This window comes from Bubalus kerabau, chromosome 10 (assembly GCF_029407905.1).
Source record: "Bubalus kerabau isolate K-KA32 ecotype Philippines breed swamp buffalo chromosome 10, PCC_UOA_SB_1v2, whole genome shotgun sequence".
Taxonomy (NCBI): domain Eukaryota; kingdom Metazoa; phylum Chordata; class Mammalia; order Artiodactyla; family Bovidae; genus Bubalus; species Bubalus kerabau.
In genome coordinates this window covers 92921436-92943613 of record NC_073633.1, presented here as the reverse complement: position 1 = coordinate 92943613, position 22178 = coordinate 92921436, and the positions used below count along the sequence as shown (strand labels likewise).

At 48.7% G+C, this 22178-nt stretch overlaps 1 protein-coding gene across 1 annotated transcript in view; it reads right to left on the bottom strand.

Moving 5' to 3' along the window:
• ESRRB (estrogen related receptor beta) overlaps positions 1-20305 on the bottom strand; it is a 58755-nt gene extending 38450 nt beyond the window's left edge. Inside the window, exons 1-2 of the mRNA XM_055538734.1 lie at positions 20289-20305; positions 18457-18866 (exon numbers count right to left, since the gene is read on the bottom strand). Of these exons, the coding sequence (XP_055394709.1) occupies positions 18457-18853 (397 nt within the window). The 5' untranslated portion in view covers positions 18854-18866; positions 20289-20305. The remainder of the gene's footprint in view (positions 1-18456; positions 18867-20288) is intronic.
• Between the last annotated feature and the right edge of the window lie 1873 nt (positions 20306-22178).

Genomic DNA, 22178 nt, shown 5'->3' with positions numbered 1-22178 from the left:
AATGCTCTGGGAAGGCCACTGTTCCTCTTCAGGCCTCTTCCTGGGAGGGCTGACAGCACGATTAGGAGAAGCTGCAGCTGCCTTTCTTTTTTTTTTTTCTTTAAATTTTTTTGTTGTTATTCATCATGAATTTTTTGCATCATTTCTTATTTTTATTTATTTTTTGGCCACTTCTCGCGGCATGTAGGATCTTAGTTCCCCAACCAGGGATCCAACTCACGCTCCCTGGGCTGGAAGCATGGAGTCTTAACCCCTCGGCCACCAGGGCAGTCCCTGGAGCTGCCTTTCTAACGTTGGGGGTGCAGCCTCTGTCCTGAGCACCCCCTTGGTCCACATTCATCTCACTAATGTGCACTGTGCAGCCGTAACAAGCCTCGAGGCCAGAGGAAAGGCAATGGGGTTGGGGGGAGGGCAGGCGGGGTGGAACTGTCAGAAGAGCAGGGGAGGCAGACACGAGGAAGACACAGCACAGGACCGTGGACCGCAGTGGACCGCAGGGGACCGCAGTGGACTGCAGGGGACCACAGTGGACCGCAGCGGACTGCAGCGCTGTTTTGTGCTTATTTTGCCTCCTCAGCACCCGTCCCCTTTCCCAGTCGGTGCAGTCTGCTTGAGTCTGTGGTTTTCAGAGAACAGACTCTGAACTGGTACAAACCGTCCGTCCCCACCCCCATCCAGGTGCCACCTACTCATGGAGCAGGGATAAGTAATGCCCATCATGCCACCTGCCCGGATTTCCCTCCGGAATCCAGCTTGCCCAGCAAGGATGCTGCCTGGCACAGTGCAGCCTTCAAGAGGCCACACCCAGCCCAGGATAGGGCTCAAAAGGGCAACTCCTAGGCCTGCCTGTCCTCAGAATCCCCCACACATAACCCCCTCCATTTTAGCAGTAATAACAGCCACTTTTATTGTGCACCTACTATGCGCTCCCTCCATCCTCACGATGACCCTCTGGGACCCACCAGTGCCCCATTTCACAGATCAAGAAACTGAGGCCTGGGGAGCTGAAGTGAGTTACCCGAGGCCACACAGAGCCCCTGTGCCACCCCTGAACCCCACAAGGAGCTTGAGCACCTCAGACAGGCCCCTGTACCAACGCAGCAACTGAGCTGGTCTAGACAGGGGGACTGTCCTCAGGTGTCCTGGTACCTCAGTCTCCCCAGGTTGCATTTGGAAACCACTTACTATTGGATTTTCTGAGAACAAGCATGAACCATTTCCACCACCAAAAACTGCTTTGAGTAATGACACTGAATGAGTGAAACTCACTCAGCCGTGTTGGACTCTTAGCGACCCCATGGACTATAACCCACCAGGTTCCTCCGCCCATGGGATTCTTCAGACAAGAATACTGGAGTGGGTTGCCATCTCCTTCTCCAGGGGATCTTCTCGACCCAGGGATTGAACCCAGGTCTCCTGCATTGTAGGCAGATTCATTATTGTCTAAGCCACCAGGGAAGCCCGGCCTCCCCAAGTAATGACATTATTGAGCTGCAATTACAAGGTGCCTAATATAGAGTACTCACCACAGCTCAGTGAGGATTCTGATCCCCATTTTTCACCAGTAAGAAAACTGAGGCTCACAGATGTCTATTTGCCTGGAACACCTTACAGATCCCTCTCATTCTTTTTTTTTTTTTTTCCCCTTAATTTTTGGCTCCAATATACAGCATGCGGGATCCTGGTTTCCTAACCAGGGATTGAACCTGCACCCCCTGCATTGGAAGTACGAAGTCTTAACCACTGGACCACCAGGGAAATTCCTCTCATTCTCATTCTTAAGTCCAGCCAGCACCATCTTTCTGCAGGGAGGGGGTCCAAAGGTCATCCTCTGTGGAGGATGGGAGGTAAAAAGGATAAAGATTTTGTGTGCCCCTCCCTTCTATGATTTCCATAATCATCTCATAGGTAACTTGTGTAACTTCAGGGGAAATAACTTCAATATTCACATAAGCATGATAAAGTTAAAAGAGAAACCAGGAAGGGATAAATCAGGAGCTTGGGATGAACAGATACAAACTGTTATATATAAAACAGATAACAAGGACCTGCGTATAGCCCAAAGGACTATATTCAATACCCTGTAATAACCTATAAGGAAAAGAATCTGAAAAAGAATATATTTGTGTATAACAATCACTTTGCTGTATGGCAGAAATTAACACATTGTAAAAAAGAGAGAGAGAAAGGAGGAAACCCCATATATAAACCAATTCATCTGTCCTGGCTTAGAAGGCTCTGCAGAGTCTGTTCCCTGGCCTCCATCCCACTCCCCCACCTCACCTCCAGCCTCACCTTCCCCATTGCTCTAGTAACTATCAGTTCAGGGACTCCCTAGGCCCTCAGGCCTTTGAGCTGTAGAACAAGCCCACCCTGGTCCCTCCGCCCTGCTCCCTCCACCTCCTCGCCTCGGCTGCCCGCACCTCCAGGACCCCCTTGGGAAGGTGCTCCTTCTGTCCATCACCCGGATCACCGCTGTCTGTCTCCTCCTCCCAGATCACTCCTCCCTATAGTCCCCATGCCTGGCACACAGTAGGCGCTCAACGTACACTGAGATCTGACACTGACGAGGGTTTGTTATGAAGCGGCTGCAGTTCTGCTTTTCATATGTTGAATCTTTCCCTTTCCCAAGGTGAACATCTTCCTCTCCTATAGGTGAGAAGCTTGAGGCTCTGGTTCTGCTCTGCTCCACTGGACTGTGGGCTCACTGGGCCTGGGGCATGGGGACTCGGGCCACCTTGAGATGTCACTTCCAGGCAGCTAAGTGTTTGCATCCACTGGTCTCAGCCCCTCGGCCAGCCCTGTCAATCCCTTGAAGGACAGATCCTGGGTTTCTCGGGGTTGTCACTCTAGCCCGGGGTCAATAAGTGTCTGTTGATTTGGTACCAGTGTTCTCCCTGGACAAGAGACTAAGCATTAACAACAAGAACCTAGAGATGTTCTTGACCCTGTGTGTGTGTGTGAGAGAGAGACAGAAATCTAATTTTATTTATTTATTTTTGTTCTCTTCAATTTGTTTTATGGCCCCAGCGGCTGGCTGCCAGCAAACCCAGGCTGGTGGCCTTGCCTTGTAATTTCTGTAAGTGCCTTCTCGATAAAGTGATGAGATTAATTCATCAGAATTCCTGTGGTCTCTGGAGGGCAGTCTAGGAGAGCACAGGGGCAGGGAGGGGGATACACACACACACTCACACACACACACTCATCATGGCTGAGGGGTGGCAGGGTTGGGGGTGGGCTCTCCCAGGACACGGACACGGCCAGCACCCAGCATAAATTCAGCATTCTGACTTGGGAGTGTGCCCAGCATAGACGCAGGCAGACTCCACCTCAGGCAAAATCACTCGACTTCTCTGGGCCCCAGTTTTCTCATCTGTCAAATGGGCACAGTATGTTCTCATCTCCTAAAGTCCTACGGATTCAGTGACAGAAAGCACATCCAGGGTGTGGTGAAATGCACGCACTGGGTAGCAAGCAATCAAAGTGAACACGCTCATTTTCACATCCATCAGGGCTGTCAGGGTACATGTAGACAGAGGACTCCAGACGACTCCTTTCTAGGTGTCAGACCTGAGGCTAGCCACCAGCTCTGACATCTAGGAACATGAGGACCGGGTCTCCCATGGATAGATCTCAGAGTTTATGTTGTATGTGTGCCTGTGGGAGGGGGCCAGGAATGATCTGGATTTTCAGTGAGACCTCGAGGTGAAGGGGGACCCTCCACTATCAACTCTTTTTGTGCCCCAGGAGATGAAAAAGCCCAGGGGCAACCCCATCAGCTGTCCTTAAACAGTTGCATCAAAGCGGGTAAGTCCTCTCCCGGGGCTCAGGGATGGGGGCTGCAGGGCTTAGATAAACAGTTCTTGAGGAATTTATGGGCTCTGAGTCTGCTGGCTAAAACCAGAGCCTGAATGACCACCGTCTTCAGCTCTGGAGTGATGGGGCTGGGCTGGTCCCACTTGGTCCCACTTCCTTATTTATATGACTCCTGAGGGACAGAGATTATCCCTGCCATCTCCGCATGGTCTTCAGCTCTCCACCCTTCCCTCCTCCTTACCCTCCAGCTGATGATCTGATTCATGCCACTGGCTTCAGCTGACGTAATTGGCAAGGACAAGGCAGCATAAAACTCTTACATCTACCTGCCTGCCGGATCCCTCCACCTGGAATTCCCTTGGATTTCTCATACTTCCTCCTGCTGAACCTGTCCTCACCCAGACTTGCTCATACTCTGTCCCTTGTCTTAGCAAAGCCATTACTAAGCCACTGCCACCTGGGTCAAACTGAGGGGGCATCATCGATGCATCCCTCTCTGTTACTTCTAAGGTCTTTTTCATCCTATTTGCCTGGTACTTCCTGCCTCCTTCCCCTTCTGCCGCTGGTCATTTCCACGACCGTCATCTCTTGCCTCACCTTTAATGCACTTGCCTCCTTTTTTTGGTTGTGCCATTTGGCATATGGGCTCTTAGTTCCCCAACCAAGGACTGCACCTGTGTCCCCTGCAATGGAACTGCAGAGTCTTAACCATTGGACTGCCAGGGAAGTCCCTTCACTTGCCTCCTCCTGTTTCCATTGTCCTTTCCAGTCTCTCTTTAGAGGAGGAAATGGCAACCCACTCCAGTATTCTTGCTGGAGAACTCCATGGACAGAGACGCCTGGAGGGCTACAGTCCATGGGGTCGCAAAGAGTGGGACACAACTGAGCGACTATCATTCACTCACTTCCAGTCTCTCTACCCCCACACTGACCCTGGAGAGATGGAATTAACTTTCCTGTGCAAAATGCCTCACCGGATCTCTGGCTCATCACACACACTGACACTTAAGTCTGCAGGCCTTCCCAAGAGCCCACTAAAGGGCAGTCGGGGAGTGAGAATTGTCACCAAAGAATGAAGGAAGTTGAAACCAAAGAAGCCAGAGGGGATTCCAGATAAGAAAGAAGCCCTTTGTACTGCAGGACCTCAAAAGCCTCAGGTGTTGAACATACAGCAGAAGATGGAGAGAGGTATGGGATTGAAAATGGGAATTTGCTGGAAGTCTGTATTTAAGGAGCACCACTCCATGTGGCCACCAAGAATCTCCCCAATAGCCTGCACAAGAGAAGCCAACTTAATCTCTGGAGAGCATAAGTAAGAGAATCGGGACTCAGGAATATGAGGCTCAGCAGAGGGCAGAGGGAAGCTGAAGCTGAAAAGAGGATGACTGAATACTGCAGACCAAACAGTGAGACCACTCAGTCTCACTCCCCAAGCCCACCTCCAGAATTCTAGTAGCCAGATGGACACTCCACCCACCACTCCCATCCTCCACCTCCTACTCCCCAACCTGAAGATGGGAAGAATGAACAGCATCAGAGGAAAGACAAGCAGATAAAAATAAGCCAAAGGAGAGCTCCTTCTGTACTTTTAATCCCTGTTGGCCAAGGATCATCACTACATTTTGGGAAAGCCTTCACTATAAGAACCAACCGGAATAATCAGGAGGAAAAGTATGTGGAAAGAAACCAGGACAAAGCAAAGAGTATTAAAACCTCTACAAGCAACCGTCAGTATACTGTTTACTTGAGAAGGTAAAAATACTATACTTAGGGATTCTCTGGAGAAGGAAATGGCAACCCACTCCAGCGTTCTTGCCTGGAGAATCCCGTGGACAGAGGAGCCTGGTGGGCTGCTGTCCATAGGGTCGCACAGAGTCGGACTTGACTGAAGTGACTTAGCATGCATGCATGCATTCTTAGATAAGAAAATGGCAACGCACTCCAGTATTCTTGCCTGGAGAATCCCAGGGACAGAGGAGCCTGGTGGGCTGCCATCTATGGGGTCGCACAGAGTCAGACTGAAGTGACTTAGCAGCAGCAGCAGCAGGGATTCCCTGGTGGCACAGTGGTAAAGAATCCACCTGCCAATGCAGGGGACATGGGTTTGATCCCTCATCCAGAAAGATCCCACATGCTGTGGAGCGACTAAGCCTGCATGCCACAAATTTTGAGCCTGTGCTCTAGAGCCCAGGAGCAACCACTGAAGCCTGAGCACTCCAGAGCCTGTGCTTGGCAACAAGAGAAGCCACTGCCATGAGAAGCCCAAGGTCCACAACTAGAGCATAGACCGTGCTCGCCAAAACTAGAGGAAAGCCCACGCAGCAACAAAGACCCAGTACAGCCAAAAATAAATTAATTTAAAAAATACTGTACTCATGAAACAAGAACAGCATGCAATAAAAGGGAAATATAAAATGGAGGGTATAGAAATTAAAAATATAAAAAATTTTGGACAGTAGGCTAGAAAAGATGTAGGAATTAGAAGATTGATCCTGGAAGCTGAATATCCGACTCTTAGGAGTTTTTGAAAGAGCAGACAGTGGAGAAGAAGTTATTACCAAGGGAGAAAGGGAGGGAGAGAAGGAGGGAGGGATGAAAATGTTTAAGACCTAAAGAATATGTGTTTCTAGATCAAAAGGCCTGTTGAGAGTCCAAGAATGAATGAAAAAAGACCTTGACAAAACAATAGAGGTGGAGAACAAATTAGTGACTGCAAGGTCAGGGAGGGGAGAAAACAGAAGGTGGTGTGCCTGTAGATAAAAGGGTGGTGCCAGGAACCCTGTGTAATGGAACTCTTGTATCTTGACTGCGTTGGTGGTCACAGGAATCTGCAGTGATAAAACTCCATAGAACCCACATGCACATACACACACTAGTAAGTACAACTCGTAAAATCTGCATATGGTTGATGTTTATCAATGCCAGTTTCCTGGTTGTGATATCTTGCTAGTAAGTATATATAGTTATGTTATATAACCCATATATGTTATGTCATACAGCTACAAAGTTACGTACGGTACATACAGTTATGTAAGATGTTACCACTGGAAGAAACTGGATATACACAGGATCTCTCTGTATTATTTCTTACAACTGCATGGGAATCTACAAGTACCTCAAAACAAAAAATTATAATAAAAATATTATTACAAAAGGCCTACACACTCAATATAGAAGATCCTAAAAACTTTCAGTGAGAGAGTAAAATCAAGTCAAATACAAAGGATCAAGAGTAAGATTGGCCATCATATCTCAAACCACAAGGGGGAAAACTCTGTGCATACACAAATGCACAAAACTCACGTGCAGATTCCCCACTCTTTTTTTCTACTTAGCACTCATCACCTTTGTTTATTTAGGTTGGTTATTGTCAGCTCTGTTCGCTGCTATTTTCAAATACCTAGAACCATACCTGGGAAAGAGTGAGGCTCAATATACGCTTTCTAAGCGAATGAATCAAACTTCTTGACAACAGCACCAGAAGCTAGAAGGCAAAGCAGCAGTGGTGTCCAAATTCTGGGGAGAAACTAGTTTCAACTAGCATCTAATATACGGGTTGAAGGATTGAGTAAAGGCATTTCCACACATCCAAGATGTCAACAATTTTCCCTGTGCTGTGCCTTCTAGCATGAGCCCCCTCCCCCACCCCCCAAAAGGGAAGGGCCGAAAAGAGGAAGAGGTACGATCTGGAGAAGAGTGGGTCCAACCGGGAGAAAAGACAAGGGAACATCCAGGAGGAATAGGCAGTAGGCAAATAGATTAACCGAAAAGTGTGATATAACCATATTCAGACAACGGGGAGATGGGGAAACGTATGTGTGTTGGGAGGGTTTGTATAATCAGAACTAACTCTTCATCCTCCATAACAGGAAGTAAAGGGAAAATGTGAAATTGCTAAGTCAGTAAGTAGAGCTGTAAAGTCAAACTAGTAACTAAGAAGATAAAGGGCTGGAAGAAAGATTTTCTTAAATGACTAACTTCAGATTACAGGGGAAGGGGAGAGAGGTAGGGTCAGGGACTGTTATTTTTCATTATGAGTTATGCTTTGAGTCTTTTTAAACTATGTGCATGCATTATTTGGATAAAAGTTAAAAATGAATTTAACATTAATTGTAAAATTAATTAAAATTAATTGCAAAATTAATTGTAAAGATAAAATATAACCTCCAGGGAAAAGCACATGAGGCACTTTATGGTCTGGCTACCTCTGACCAGTCCACTCTAACCTCGCTTCCACCTAGGCCCCAGTCTTTCGGCTCCAGGAGACCACACAGAGCCTCTGAGCCCTTTCATACCTCCCTCCAGCTGAAACCCCTCCTGGTAAAGTCTTCCACATCCTTGGAGCCTCTGCACTCCCAGGGCCTTTTTTGGTGAGATCCTCTTGTTTTCTGTCCCAGGCAGGTTTATATGCCCCTTCCTGTTCACCCCCAACAGGCCTCACCCATTACTCCCCTCCCCACCCCACTCCCAACTGAAAGCAACAGCTTAATGTTTCATCCTCAGGATTTTGCAAGCTGTCCTCCATTCCGAACCATGTGCTTACTGGAGATACAGATGGGTAGGTCTTTTAATTCTGTATCTCAAGTACAGTGCCGGCCACCTGAAATACCTGTTAATCAAATGAATTTAAAGCAAGAGCCCCAATGCAGAGAAACCTAGAATTCAAGGGTGACCTCCCAGTTGCCACATGCAATCCCCTCCCCTGGGACCTCCCTTCCTGGTCCTTCCTGAAGCAGCAGACGCCCATCACACCTCTTAAAACCCACTCCTCTGTTAGATTTCATCTCCCTTCTCTGCAGGGACTCTTACAAGGTCTCTGACCGCTTCTGTTTTTATTGCATAGAATCTAAGATGCTTTCAACAGTAAGATTGCACCATTATTTTATATACCACCAAGAAAGAGAGAGAAAACATCTGCCAATCAAAGTTTGGCTGAGCTTCCTTGCCACTAGCATTTTCTTCTTTTTTTCCCCCCTTATTAAGAGCTTTCTGAGATTTAGGTTCAGATTTAATCATATAGCATTCTTGTGCATACATGAAAGGGAAAAGATAAGAAAAGTGAATTGAAGATATTGCTAAAATTTCTCAGTGTGACTCTCCCGAATGAATCATTTTTGACCAAAGTCATTATTTTCATGTTTTTCCATGGAATTGTCATCTCTGCTAACAAAGGAGCTGATGATGCTGTGCTTTTAAGTGTCCCTTGTTGTCTCGGGGCTTTCATTCCAGGTCACTGGCCCCTTTCTGCAAGAGTTTAAGGCGTTTGTGAAGGCAGTGACAACCCATACAGTTATCACGTAGCAGACAGTAATCGGCCCAATTCAGAGATGTTATATGGCGGGAGGGCTTCCCAAGCGGCTCAGTGGTAAAGAATCCACCTGCCAATGCAGGAGATGCAGGTTCAATCCCCGGGTTGGGAAGATCCTCTGGAGAAGGAAATGGCAACCCACTCCAGTATATTCTTGCTTGGGAAATCCTATGGGCAGAGGAGCCTGGTGGGCTATGTCCATGGAGGTCGCAAAAGAGTCAGACACAACCGAGTGACTAAGCAACAACGAAGCAGACTGTTAACTAGACTCTTAACTGGACTATTAAAATCACCTCTTATCTGGTTTGCCTGACCTTAAATGCTCCCACTTCATTGCCAGAATTACCTTTCTAAAAGGAGATGTGATTAACTCCCTGCTCAGAAACCTTCAATGGCTTCTCATTGCCAAATATAAATAACAAAGAACAAATCCTATTTATTTAATACCAGGCACTAAGCTGTCATATACCAGACGCTAAGGTACACACTGTACTTGCCTGTCTCATTTAATTTCTACAAGAATATCCTAGAAGCAGGAGGTATTTATTAGCCCCATCAATCCCATTTTATTGACAAGAAAATTAAGGCCCAAAGAAACTCAATAACTTGTCCAAGTTGACACCACTAAGAAATTATAAAGTTGGGAGTCTAAACCAACTGAAGCAGCTCATGCCAAAGTATTCCTCTGTCTTCTGCCTCGTGGCTCAGAGGTCAAAGCGTCTGACTGCAATGTGGGAGACCTGGATTTGATTCCTGGGTCGGGAAGATTCCCTGGAGAAGGAAATGGCAACCCACTCCAGTATTATTGCCTGGAGAATCCCATGGACAGAGGAGCGTGGTGGGCTACAGTTCATGGGGTCGCCAAGAGTAGGAAACAACTGAGCGATTTCACTTTCACTTCCTTCACACAGCTTGTGAAGCCCTTTGACACCGGGTCCCATGCTCTGTTTCAGCCCCTTACCTACTCACTTCCTGAGCAGAGGGCACTCAACTCCTGTGGGCCTGTTTTGCTGTTCTTTCTGCCGAGCACGTACACTCCTCACTCCTGCTTAGCTGCCCTTTCCTCTGGGAAGTCCTCCCTGCTCTGCGTGGCTGACTTTCAATCTGTGTCTCACCTGACTTTCACCCTGGCTATGCCTCTGAAAAAAGGATCTGTGATTGTTCTTCCTCTCCCTCCCCCAGTAACTTGCAGATAGTAACATTTTTGTGGGTTTAATTGATTCTTTTTGTGCACATGAGGAAATTGTCCAGAGCACCCCAGGCCCTGCTCAAGGTCAGCTGCTGGCTGGCAAGTGTCAGGGCTGGGCTGGGACAGCACCCCACTCCCAGCTCCTACTTACTCCTGGCTTTTTCTCTGCATCCTTGTCATCGTCTCTTTCCCCTGGGATCGCAGGCCTCCTTCTCCAGGACAAAAGGCCTGGCTGCCGTCCAAGGCAGGATAACACATCAATCACCCCCTGCCCCCGCCCGGCCCAGTCTCCTCGGGGAGTTTCCTTCCAGGCTTGCAATCTGGGCCCCAGGTGAACAGAGGAAGCTTGGTTCCAGGGCCTCTTTCTTGTTCCTCCCGATCTTAAGGAGCTGCTCCAGGGGCCTCCTGGTGACCTGCAAAGTTGGCCACGTGCCCTGGGAATGCAGGGAGGGGGACATGGTGGTTGTACCCTCTGCATAGCCCTCGTGGCCAAGCAGCGTGTGTTGTCAATGGCTTCCATTCCATCTAGGAGGAAATTCAAATGCGACTCTCACCAGGGCGCAAAACTGTGTCAGCCTCTCAGCCTCTTCTTCTGCTTAGCCCTCACTCACTCACAACAGCCACAGGGGCCCTCCTCCTGGTCCTGAAACAAGCCTGCTGGTTCCTCTGCCTGGAATGCTGGCTCCAGGATTCAGTCACCTTCTGGATGTGGCCTTACCTAATCCTCAGACTAAATTAGGCCCCCTCTCTCAGCCACCTTGGGCTTCCCCAGTAGCTCAGCTGGTAAAGAATCTGCCTGCAATGCAGGAGACCTGGGTTCGATCCCTGGGTTGGGAAGATCCCCTGGAGAAGGAAATAGCAACCCACTTCAGTATTCTGGCCTGGAGAATTCCACGGACTGTATAGTCCACGGCGCTTGTCTGGGTCTGTCATTTTCCTTCTTTATTTGTTACCATATTTACTGTCTTGCTTACCCTTACCTAGAATACAAGTCCACAGAGTAGGGCCCATGGCTTTGTCTTCAGCTCCTGGCACAAGGGTTGGGACTCTGTCCAAGTTTCACGAAAGAACCAAACAAGTGCTTCACAAGCTTCAATGTAAGGCAGCAGGTCCCCTCAAACATTGCTCTTTAGAAAATAGCAAGTTGCTTTGTATCTGGGTCTTTGTGAGGTGTCTCTCATATCAGAGGTGCTGTGTCAGTCACTTCATACTGAACAACAGTAATTTGAGGAGACCCATTCCAATTCCAAAGAAAGGCAATGCCAAAGAATGCTCAAACTACCGCACAATTGCACTCATCTCACACGCTAGTAAAGTAATGCTCAAAATTCTCCAAGCTAGGCTTCAGCAATATGTGAACTGTGAACTTCCTGATGTTCAAGCTGGTTTTAGAAAAGGCAGAGGAACCAGAGATCAAATTGCCAACATCCGCTGGATCATGGAAAAAGCAAGAGAATTCCAGAAAAACATCTATTTCTGCTTTATTGACTATGCCAAAGCCTTTGACTGTGTGGATCACAATAAACTGTGGAAAATTCTGAAAGAGATGGGAATACCAGACCACCTGATCTGCCTCTTGAGAAATCTGTATGCAGGTCAGGAAGCAACAGTTAGAACTGGACATGGAATAACAGACTGGTTCCAAATAGGAAAAGGAGTACATCAAGGCTGTATATTGTCACCCTGTTTATTTAACTTATATGCAGAGTACATCGTGAGAAACGCTGGGCTGGAAGAAGTACAAGCTGGAAGCAAGATTGCCGGGAGAAATATCAATAACCTCAGATATGCAGATGACACCACCCTTATGGCAGAAAGTGAAGAGGAACTAAAGAGCCTCTTGATGAAAGTGAAAGAGGAGAGTGAAAAAGTTGGCTTAAAGCTCAACATTCATAAAACGAAGATCATGGCATCCGGTCCCACCACTTCATGGGAAATAGATGGGGAAACAGTGGAAACAGTGTCAGACTTTACTTTTCTGGGCTCCAAAATCACTGCAGATGGTGACTGCAGCCATGAAATTAAAAGACGCCTACTCCTTGGAAGGAAAGTTATGACCAACCTAGATAGCATATTCAAAAGCAGAGACATTATTTTGCCAACAAAGGTTCGTCTAGTCAAGGCTATGGTTTTTCCTGTGGTCATGTATGGATGTGAGAGTTGGACTGTGAAGGTTGAGTGCCAAAGAATTGATGCTTTTTAACTGTGGTGTTGGAGAAGACTCTTGAGAGTCCCTTGGACTGCAAGGAGATCCAACCAGTCCATTCTGAAGGAGATCAGCCCTGGGATTTCTTTGGAAGGAATGATGCTAAAGCTGAAACTCCAGTACTTTGGCCACCTCATGTGAAGAGTTGAATCATTGGAAAAGACTCTGATGCTGGGAGGGATTGGGAGCAGGAGAAGGGGACGACAGAGGATGAGATGGCTGGATGGCATCACTGACTCGATGGACGTGAGTCTGGGTGATCTCCGGGAGTTGGTGATGGACAGGGAGGCCTTGCTGCGATTCATGGGGTCGCAAAGAGTCGGACACAACCGAGCGACTGAACTGAACTGAACTGAACTGATTGCCCCAAGAAGACCCCAAATGAGGCCTGTCACCTGACTAAATCAGTAACAAAGGCAGGAAGAAATTTAAAACAAATTTAGTTATTTCCAGGAATAGGAGTCACAATAGCAAAGGCTGAGAGTGAAAAGCAGTATAGTACCTGATATGTTGTGGAAACCATAATTATAAATTGACCCAGCTACTTTTTTGCATGCTAAGTCACTTCAGTCATGTCCAACTCTGCGAGACTGTAGTCGGCCAAGCTCCTCTGTCTGTGGGATTCTCCAGGCAAGAAAACTGGAGTGGGTTGCTGAGCCCTCCTCCAGGAGATCTTCCCAACCCAGGGACTGAACCCGCCTCTCTTAGTCTCCTGCATTGGCAGGTGGGTTCTTTACCACTAGTACCACCTGGGAAGCCCTAACCATATAAAGTACGTAAACAACAAAGACTTACTACCCAGCACAGGGAACTATCTTAATATAATCATCACTTATAATGGGAAAGAATCTGAAAAAGAATATATGTGTCTAACTCAATCATTTTGCTGTACACTTGAAACTAACACAACATCGTAAATTAACCATATTTCAATTTTTTAAAATGGACACAACTGAAAAAGAACTATCCTAATGATCTAGGAAATGTACTTAGGGCTCCAAATAGAAATTTGAGAGACGACAGCATATCCAGGCTCACAAAATCTCCCATAACAGAGATGGAGCGTGTGGAACAGAGGTGGAAGGAAGAGTGCTCTGAAACACCACGCTGAGCAACTCGACTCAGAAAGTGGCTCTGGAGAAGGCAAAGACACTTTTATCAAAGAGTCATGCGAAACTTTGGGTAAACTCTGCCTTTTGAAAAAGAAAAGGTTTTTCAAAAAAGAATACATGGTCTTACAGAATGTGACTGAAAATATGCAAGCATAACAAACAAGCATGCTTATAAGTAAACATGTGACTATTTTATCTAGATCCTAAAGGCTTACATATATACATTAGCCAAGTGTCTTTGGTTTGCCCTCATTGGGAAAATGAGAGATCACTTCGGGGATCGCCTTCTACTCAGACACATTGAGAACTTCCTACAGGCCAGGTACCGTGGAACGGCATGGGGCTCGGCGGAAAAATCGAGATAAATGTGATGCCTCAGGAGATGTCGGGGAAGCAGATGACCAATGGCAATGACGATACAGTGTAGGAAGTATTATCCGCGTGCAGAAGCTTCGCAGGAGCACACGGAGGGGCAATCAGCGGAACAGAAAGCAGGGTCCTTGCTGAGAGGGTCAGGGTGTGGGGGTACAGCTTAGCATGGACCCCTGGGTGGTCCCTCAAAAGGGCCCCCTCACCACTGCAGTACTCATGACAAAGGTTTTCACTACTGTGGGTCAGTACCTCAGCCCAGAAACCTGTGTGGGCCAGCCACAGCAAGGGGCTCCATCTCTCACAGGCTGACTCACATTGTCCAAATTCAGGGACTGGATGGATAAGCCTGGGGATGCCAGCACGCTCAAGGAAAAACTCATCTGCCTAACCATCAAGTTCAGTCTGAGCAGAAGACCTATGAGGGACCTAATGCCAAAGTGCAGGGGGTTGTAAGTTTTTTTTCCGCAAAAAGTCAGAAAAATGTAAATCCTTTATGCTTTGTGGCCTGAAGGTCTGACTACTACTCCACCAAAGCACCAACAGAGACAATATGCCCTGTTCTAAGACAACTTGATTTACAAAAGCAGGAAGCCGCCAGCAAACTGCACTTTGCCCACCTCTCCCATCCCCTTCCCCCATCCCCACAGAGGCAGCCCCCAGCACGGTGCTGAGCACTGAGAGCCCAGTAAGCAGTGAGTGCTCAATAAATATTTGTAGGCAGGGAATGGGATTCTGAGGGCTTTCTCCCTAAGTCTCTTGTGACTCCTTGGTTCCCATAAATTTCTTCTATTAGTGTAACCACTGAATGGAGCAGATGGAAGGAATCTAAAGAGGGAAGGGAGGCTGTGAGCTAGCATGATTTTCAGAGCTGTCCTGGCATTTACTTTGTAAATGGATTATTATTGCATGTGACTAAAGGCCTTTTTCAAAATGGCCTGAACATCCTCCTTAACTGGGGAGGTGCTTAGGAGACTATGCCCTGGGCTGGAAGCCTAAGGCAATGCCTGTAGCCTCGCCTGCTCTAAACCTTTGATTGCGGCATCTTGAGGGCAGGTACTCTGTGCCTCTCCCTGAAGCTCCTTACTCAGGAAAGTAAAGAAAAGTCAAGTCGCTCAGTTGTGTCCAGCTCTTTGTGACCCTATGGACTGTAGCCCATCAAGCTCCTCTGTCCCTGGGGCTTCTCCAGGCAAGAATACTGGAATGGGTTGCCATTTCCTTCTCCAGGGGATCTTCCCAACCCAGGGATTGAACCCGGGTCTCCCACATTGCAGGCAGACTCTTTATCCCTCTGAGCCACCAGGGAAGCCCCTAACTCAGCGCAGGGACTCAATTAATGCTCTCTTGGTTCTAAGCTCATCTCTGGGGTTGTCCAATTGTAGGTAATTTGTTTCCTCTTTATATTTTCCCCGTTATCTCCAAATTTCCTACAACTGTTATGCTCAGAAACAACAAAATCAAAATCTTTGTTAGAACAAAATCAAAGAATTGATGAAATAGCCAGAGCAATCCATCAGCTTTAGATGAACAGTCCTTGTTCCAGACAGATATGTCTTTCTGGTTGTAAATGAATAACTCTTCCTGTGACTAAGAAAAGGGAAAAGAGTAGGCCAGTTCCGATGGCACTAAATGCTCTGTTTGTCTTTGGGCTTCTAGGAAAAGATCGTTATCCTATTCGCGGGAGCAAATAATGAAGACTATTTACAAATCCTTCCTGTGGGCCCTTGCTGAGAATGTTCTTAACACCCAGGTTGCTGTTGAGGGTGTAGCAGGATTCTTGAGTCGACACCAGCCTCTGCTTTCAGAAAATTTGATCCAGAATTCTCCAGCACATTAAAGAATAAGGAGAGAAGAAAATGTAATTCTCTTAAAAGGCAATTTTTCAAAAACTGACCTTCAGGAGTCTAAAATAGCGGCAATCTTACCAAGATTACGTCCCAATTTTAGAAGAAAAACACTGCTCTTTCAGTGGCTTGAATTGTTTTAAACATCTCATGTTTATCCGTCCAATATCCAATGATATTGATTGGATATTGAACTGGGGGTTTTCAAGCCTGGCTGAGACTTAGAACTGCATACAGTGCTTTTCACATCTAGAAATTCCAGGGCCTCTTCCCAGACTGGGGGATGTGAAGCTAGCAGGGACCAGCATACATCCATTCACAGTGCTGAAGGCTAGCGCAGTGCCGGACAGAAAAGGGTTCCGTCAGTATTTGCTGAGAGAAGTTGGTACCATGCTCCTTCTGGGAAAGGTACAGGGAACTGGGGGCCCGGGGTTCTAGGAAAACTTACTTTTTTACTGTTGCAATAAAACAGTAAAAAATTCCTATGTACTATTTGCATATTTGCCATGCTTATATTTTTAAAGGGTCCATTTAATAAATAAATTTATCTATAGCTAAAATGGTTTAAATCCTAAGTCAAAATAATAATTGTACTCTTTAAATTAATGAGATTACAAAAACCTGCTTTGTAAGATAAAACAGATTATATCTGTTGTCTAAGTAATAGTGTCTTAAGGGATACTACGAAACTGAAAATAATAACTGCAGACATTTATTTAGTGCTTACTAAGTGCTAGGCCAAAACATGAGTGCTTTATATATATATACACATATATATATAATGCATTATTTACATATGTGCTTTATATATATATAATGCATCATATATAATGTATTTTATGTATATAATACATACAATGCATTATATATATATATATATATATAGTATATAACGGAGAAGGCAATGGCACCCCACTCCAGTACTCTTGCCTGGAAAATCCCATCGATGGAGGAGCCTGGTGGGCTGCAGTCCATGGGGTCGCTAGGAGTCAGATACGACTGAGCAACTTCACTTTCACTTTTCACTTTCATGCCTTGGAAAAGGAAATGGCAACCCACTCCAGTGTTCTTGCCTGGAGAATCCCAGGGACGGGGGAGCCTGGTGGGCTGCCGTCTATGGGGTCGCACAGAGTCGGTCGGACATGACTGAAGTGACTTAGCAGCAGTATAGTATATAATTAAGCCTCTTTTTAACAGCTCTATGTGAGGTAGCCATGACACCATCTCACCTTTCATGGGAACAAACTAAAGCAGAGGAACTGAGGCAGCCCCCAAGGGCACTGAGCAGTAAGCTAAGGGATGGAGCCGTGTGGCCCAGAAGCCTACCCAGCAGTTGGACAGGTCAACACACCGTTTCAACTGACACGTTAAACTGGAAACACCCTAGGACCCTTAGTTAGTTTAATAAATAACTTCTCACAAGAAATTTAAGCAAATACTTGTTGACTGAACAAGCCAAGAATCATCCATGGAAGCTCAGCCTGCCTCTTCTAAAAGAGAAATAGGGGAGGGGGGCAAGGGAGGATACCCCCGGACCGCCAGGCAGGGCAGGGACAGGAAAGCACCCCTGAGTTTTCTCTAGTCTGGTCTGCAGTCTCTGGCCCCAGGGGACAGCATCTGCTCATCTCAGTGACCTCCACGAGCAGGGCTTTTGGTCTACCCTAGCGTCAGGCTGGCACTTAGAGAGAACTCACAGATAGTCAATGGGATGCATGAAGCAAGGTCTCTACCTGTGACCTACTGTAGTAAGAATCTTGGTTACCATGTGCAGCCATCATTATCCCCTATTTACCTAGGACTCACTTCTCAGCACTGGAGGGCTCTTTCCCACCCATTGAGAGAGGCAGCCACCCCATAGCCGTCAGAACATGACTCAGCCGATAAGCACACACTTTGTGAAAAGCCCTCAAAGATGGGCCACTCGGGGATGAGACAAGATGAGTGGTCGGGGGGGCAGGGAGATTCCCCTTGCTCTTCCCTGACTCTTTAAAGATAAAGAGAGTAGTCACAGTCCACTTGTGCAATTAAAAGGTTAAGGTGAAGTTGCTCAGTCGAGTTCGACTCTTTGCGACCCCATGGACTGTAGCCTACCAGGCTCCTTCATCTATGGGATTTTCCAGGCCAGAATACTGGAGTGGGTTGTCATTTCCTTCTCCAGGTGATCTTCCCGACTCAGGAATTGAACCCTGGTCTCCCGCACTGTAGGCGGACGCTTTACCGTCTGAGCCACCAGTGAACAAAGCGAGAGACCCATTACAGTTCAAGAGGTGTGGAATTGCAGGGCAAATAGGGCTGCTAACATTTCCCTCCCTAAAATCAGCTCTTTAGGCTCACGCATTGGACAGTGTTTCCCATCCTAGGCACACCTAGGCATTTGTGCAGATCTTCCGGGGTCCCCTAAGTGGGGGGATGCCATTTCAACAACAGCCCGCGAGTTAGAGCCCACATCCAGAATCCCAGGATGAGAAGCCCCGGGGAGACCAAAAGGAGAGTCTCCGGAACCTGGCATTCAGAGGCGCCCAGACCTGCGCCGGCAGCTGGCTCTGGGGGATCACTGGCTCCCTGCCGGGCCGCACCCTCACCCCTCCCCGGCCCGCCCGGCGGCCCCGTACCTTGGATGGTCCTCTTGAAGAAAGCCTTGCAGGCCTCGCAGGAGGCCACGCCGTAGTGGTAGCCGGAGGCGATGTCCCCGCACACGAGGCACAGGCGCTTGGGGATGGCGTTGAGCATGTACTCGCACTTGATGGCCGAGTCCTCCATGAGGCCTCCGGCACAGTCCTCGTAGCCCTTGCGGCACGGGGTGCCTCCCAGCCCGGCGCTCGCGAACATGGGCGGCGAGTCCAGACCGTTGGCGTGGGCGCCCAGGGCTAGACCGAAACCGCCGCTGGCGTCCGACGAGCCGCTGGGGCTGTGGTGGCTGAGGGCATCAATCCCCGAGGACGGGCTGGACGGCTCGGTCTTGATGAAGGAGCCGCAGCTGGAGCCCAGGTGCCGGTCGTCTGCGGACATCCTGTTCAGCAGCCTGGGGACACAGAGAGCAGGAGTCAGCTCGGAGAGGGTGCGGTGCGTGTGACGTCCCCAGGAATTAGCTCTGGGCTCCGGGCACCGGGTGGGTGGGGTGGCTGGGAGGGGCCTTATGCTAGGTATTGGTGAGATAAAATGCTGGCGGGGGTGGGGGAGAGGTCAATTGGGCTGGGGGAAAAAAGAAAAAACGGCACAGGCCACAGTGAGTTTCTGGCATTACCCCCCAGAACCTTCTGAGTCCGTTTGATCAATAAACTTCAGATGAGGCACCCCACCCCTCTGCAAACTGCTGGTCTAAAGTGTGAAAAACATGGTAACCTTCAGCCAAAATATCTGGCCAACCTTCCCACGCAACAGTAATAGATTTGAAGTCCAAAGGTGACAGCCCTCGGACCAGACACCCTCAGAACCACGATCCGATGACCGACTTCACCTGACCCACTCCCCATCCCCACCCCCACCCTGGGGGCAGCAGGTAACCCAGCCTTGGAGCTTCTCCCAAAGGCCACCATCATTGAGACTGGGACCAGAGGTGCCATGTCACCTGACCAGGGCAAGAGGCAGGGCTTGTGGCTAAGGCATCAGCCAAATTGGCTGCCCTCTGGGGACCCCCTCTGCACCAGGGCACATCTGGAGGGTGGCCCCCAGGCCCCCTCTCTCATTCCCCTCTATTGCCCCAGAAGAGGTTGGCCTCCCCCTCAAGAGACATGCCTCCATCATGCAACAGGAGGAAGCCCTCCAACCCCAACTCTGAGCATCACCTTGCTGATTCTTAACCGTAAGTTTCCACCTCTAAGCGCCCCTGCCTCACTGGAGAGTCAAAGGAGCAAGAACAGCAAGGCAGGATCACCACAAAGGGTCATAAAACATTTCCCATAAGGAAAATCCCTCCTCCCAGAACCGCGATGGGTGGGTGAGAAGGCAGGCGAAGTGTGACCCCCAGGACCAGGGGAGGGGCTTCTCTCCCATGTGAGCGAGAAGAGTGAAGGGCAGGGAAGTGCACTCAGGGAAGCCCAGCCACAGCCCACACTCAAGAGCTCTGGGCCAGGCAGGCCCTGGAGTCAGGAGGCTGGGTCAGGGTCCAGCTGTCCATCTGGCCATGTCCTGGCCTCACCTGGTGGAGGTACAGAGGAGGCCACAGCAGATGCCTGAGCAGCAGGTGGAAGTTAAGAAGGAAAGGTCCTGGAGAATGAAGGGGGCTGGAGAGGGTGGGAGTACAGCCACGTTCATGGAAAGACGGCCCCAGCTGGGAAGGAGGGGAGGGTCCCAGTGCTGGAGTCCTACCTCCAGTGATGCTCACAGGGAGCCCCCTGTTTTCTGAGCAGCTCATTGAAGAAAGCATTGGTCCCCGAGTGGGGAAGGGGCTCTCCTATCACACCCACAAAGCCCACCCTCACAACACAACCTTGGCCACACTTACCCACAACACCCAAGGCAGTCACAATGGGGAGGGGCCTCCCTTGTTCCCGGTCCCACCAATGATCTCATAGTCACTGCCCCTCCCAGAGGGCTGTTCCATCCGTCTACACTTGAACGTGTCCGGAGGCATTGCCCCGCAGACAGTTCTAATCAGAAGCTGGGAGCTCTCTCTGATAAGAAGGATAAAAGATCCCTAAAAGGCTCCTACTGTCAAGAAGTTTATTATCTACTGGAATGTAGTGTTTGAAGATAGAGGCTCTCAGGTCTCTCTGGTTTCAAACTGAATATTCCTGAGTCTTCTGAGACACTTCTTCCGCTAGCTGCAAGTTTCCCTTACACCTCTGACTGGTGCCCTGTCATGTCCCCAGGCTCCACATGGTCACCTGCCTCCCGTCCATCTATCAGCAGGTCCCTGGCATGTCCTCAGGAAACACCATCAGCCTGAGCAGGCACAGAAGGTGCCTGTGGGTTCACCCTCTACTATGCCCTTGCGCTGGGCCTGCAGGGAGAGTGGACTAGGTGCTCTTACTTTTATAATCCCCTCCCACTGCTGCTTTGTTGTTCAGAGGCTAAGTCATGTCTGGCTTTGCGACCCCATGGACTGCAGCACGCCCGGTCATGCTGTGCTTCGCTATCTCCCAGAGTTGGCTCAAACGCATGTCCACTGAGTCGGTGATGCCATCCAACCATCTCATCCTCTGTCGTCCCCTTCTCCTCCTGCCTTCAATCTTTCCCAGCATCAGGATCTTTTCCAATGAGTCAGTTCTTTGGATCAGGTGGCCAAAGTACTGGAGTTTCAGCTTCACCATCAGTCCTTCCAATGAATATTCAGGACTGATCTCCTTTAGGATGGACTAGTTGGATCTCCTTGCAGTCCAAGGGACTCTCAAGAGTCTTCTGCAGCACCACAGTTCAAAAGCATCAATTCTTCGGCACTCAGCTTTATGATCCAACTCTCACATCCGTACGTGACTACTGGAAAAACCACAGCTTTAACTATAGGGACCTTTGTTGGCAAAGCGATGTCTCTGCTTTTTAACATGCCGTCTAGGTTTGTCGCGGCTTTTTTCCCAAGGGGCAAGCGTTAGGGCCCTGCCGTTCCCAGAAACATCCCAGGCCTGCTGTGACGAACACTGCAGGACAAGTCAGCTCCCAGACCCAAGCCCTCCTCCTTCAGGCTTGCGAGTGCCCCAGAGGTTTTGGAAGACACACTTGAAGTCAACAGTAAATATCGCAACTGCTATTCAGTAAGCATGATTTATATACCACCCACTTCAGGTCTGTCTCTCGGGTGTACAAGAAGCTCATGCCCAAGGGAAGCAGTTGGAGAGCTCTACAGCTACGTCCAGTGAACAATTTTCCAAGTGTCTTCCCCAACCTAACGGCTCAGCCAGCCCTGACGGACACCCAGGCCAGGCAGCGGTTTCATGCCCTAAGCCTTGGTTTTCCCTCCTAGCCCTCTCCTTGAAGGCTTCAAGGGGCACAGGCACAAAGCAGTCTTTAGTGGGCTGAACAGCCAAGATGCACCCTGTCCAGGCCACCGCCTCCAGGCCCTGGCCAAGTGACTCTAGGACTGAGAAAGAAGCAAACTTGCCCCTCACCTCAGAGTTGGGACAGAAATCCAGCCACTAATTTAGAGCCTGGGCTCCAGCTGAGAGTCTGATGATTTCATTCCTGCAGGCTTCTCGTTTCGGTGACCCTTATTTTGGCCCCAGGAGGAGCCTGGTGGGCTGCAGTCCATGGGGTCACTAAGAGTCAGACACAACTGAGCGACTTCCCTTTCACTTTTCACTTTCATGCATCGGAGAAGGAAATGGCAACCCACTCCAGTGTTCTTGCCTGGAGAATCCCAGGGATGGGGGAGCCTGGTGGGCTGCCGTCTGTGGGATCA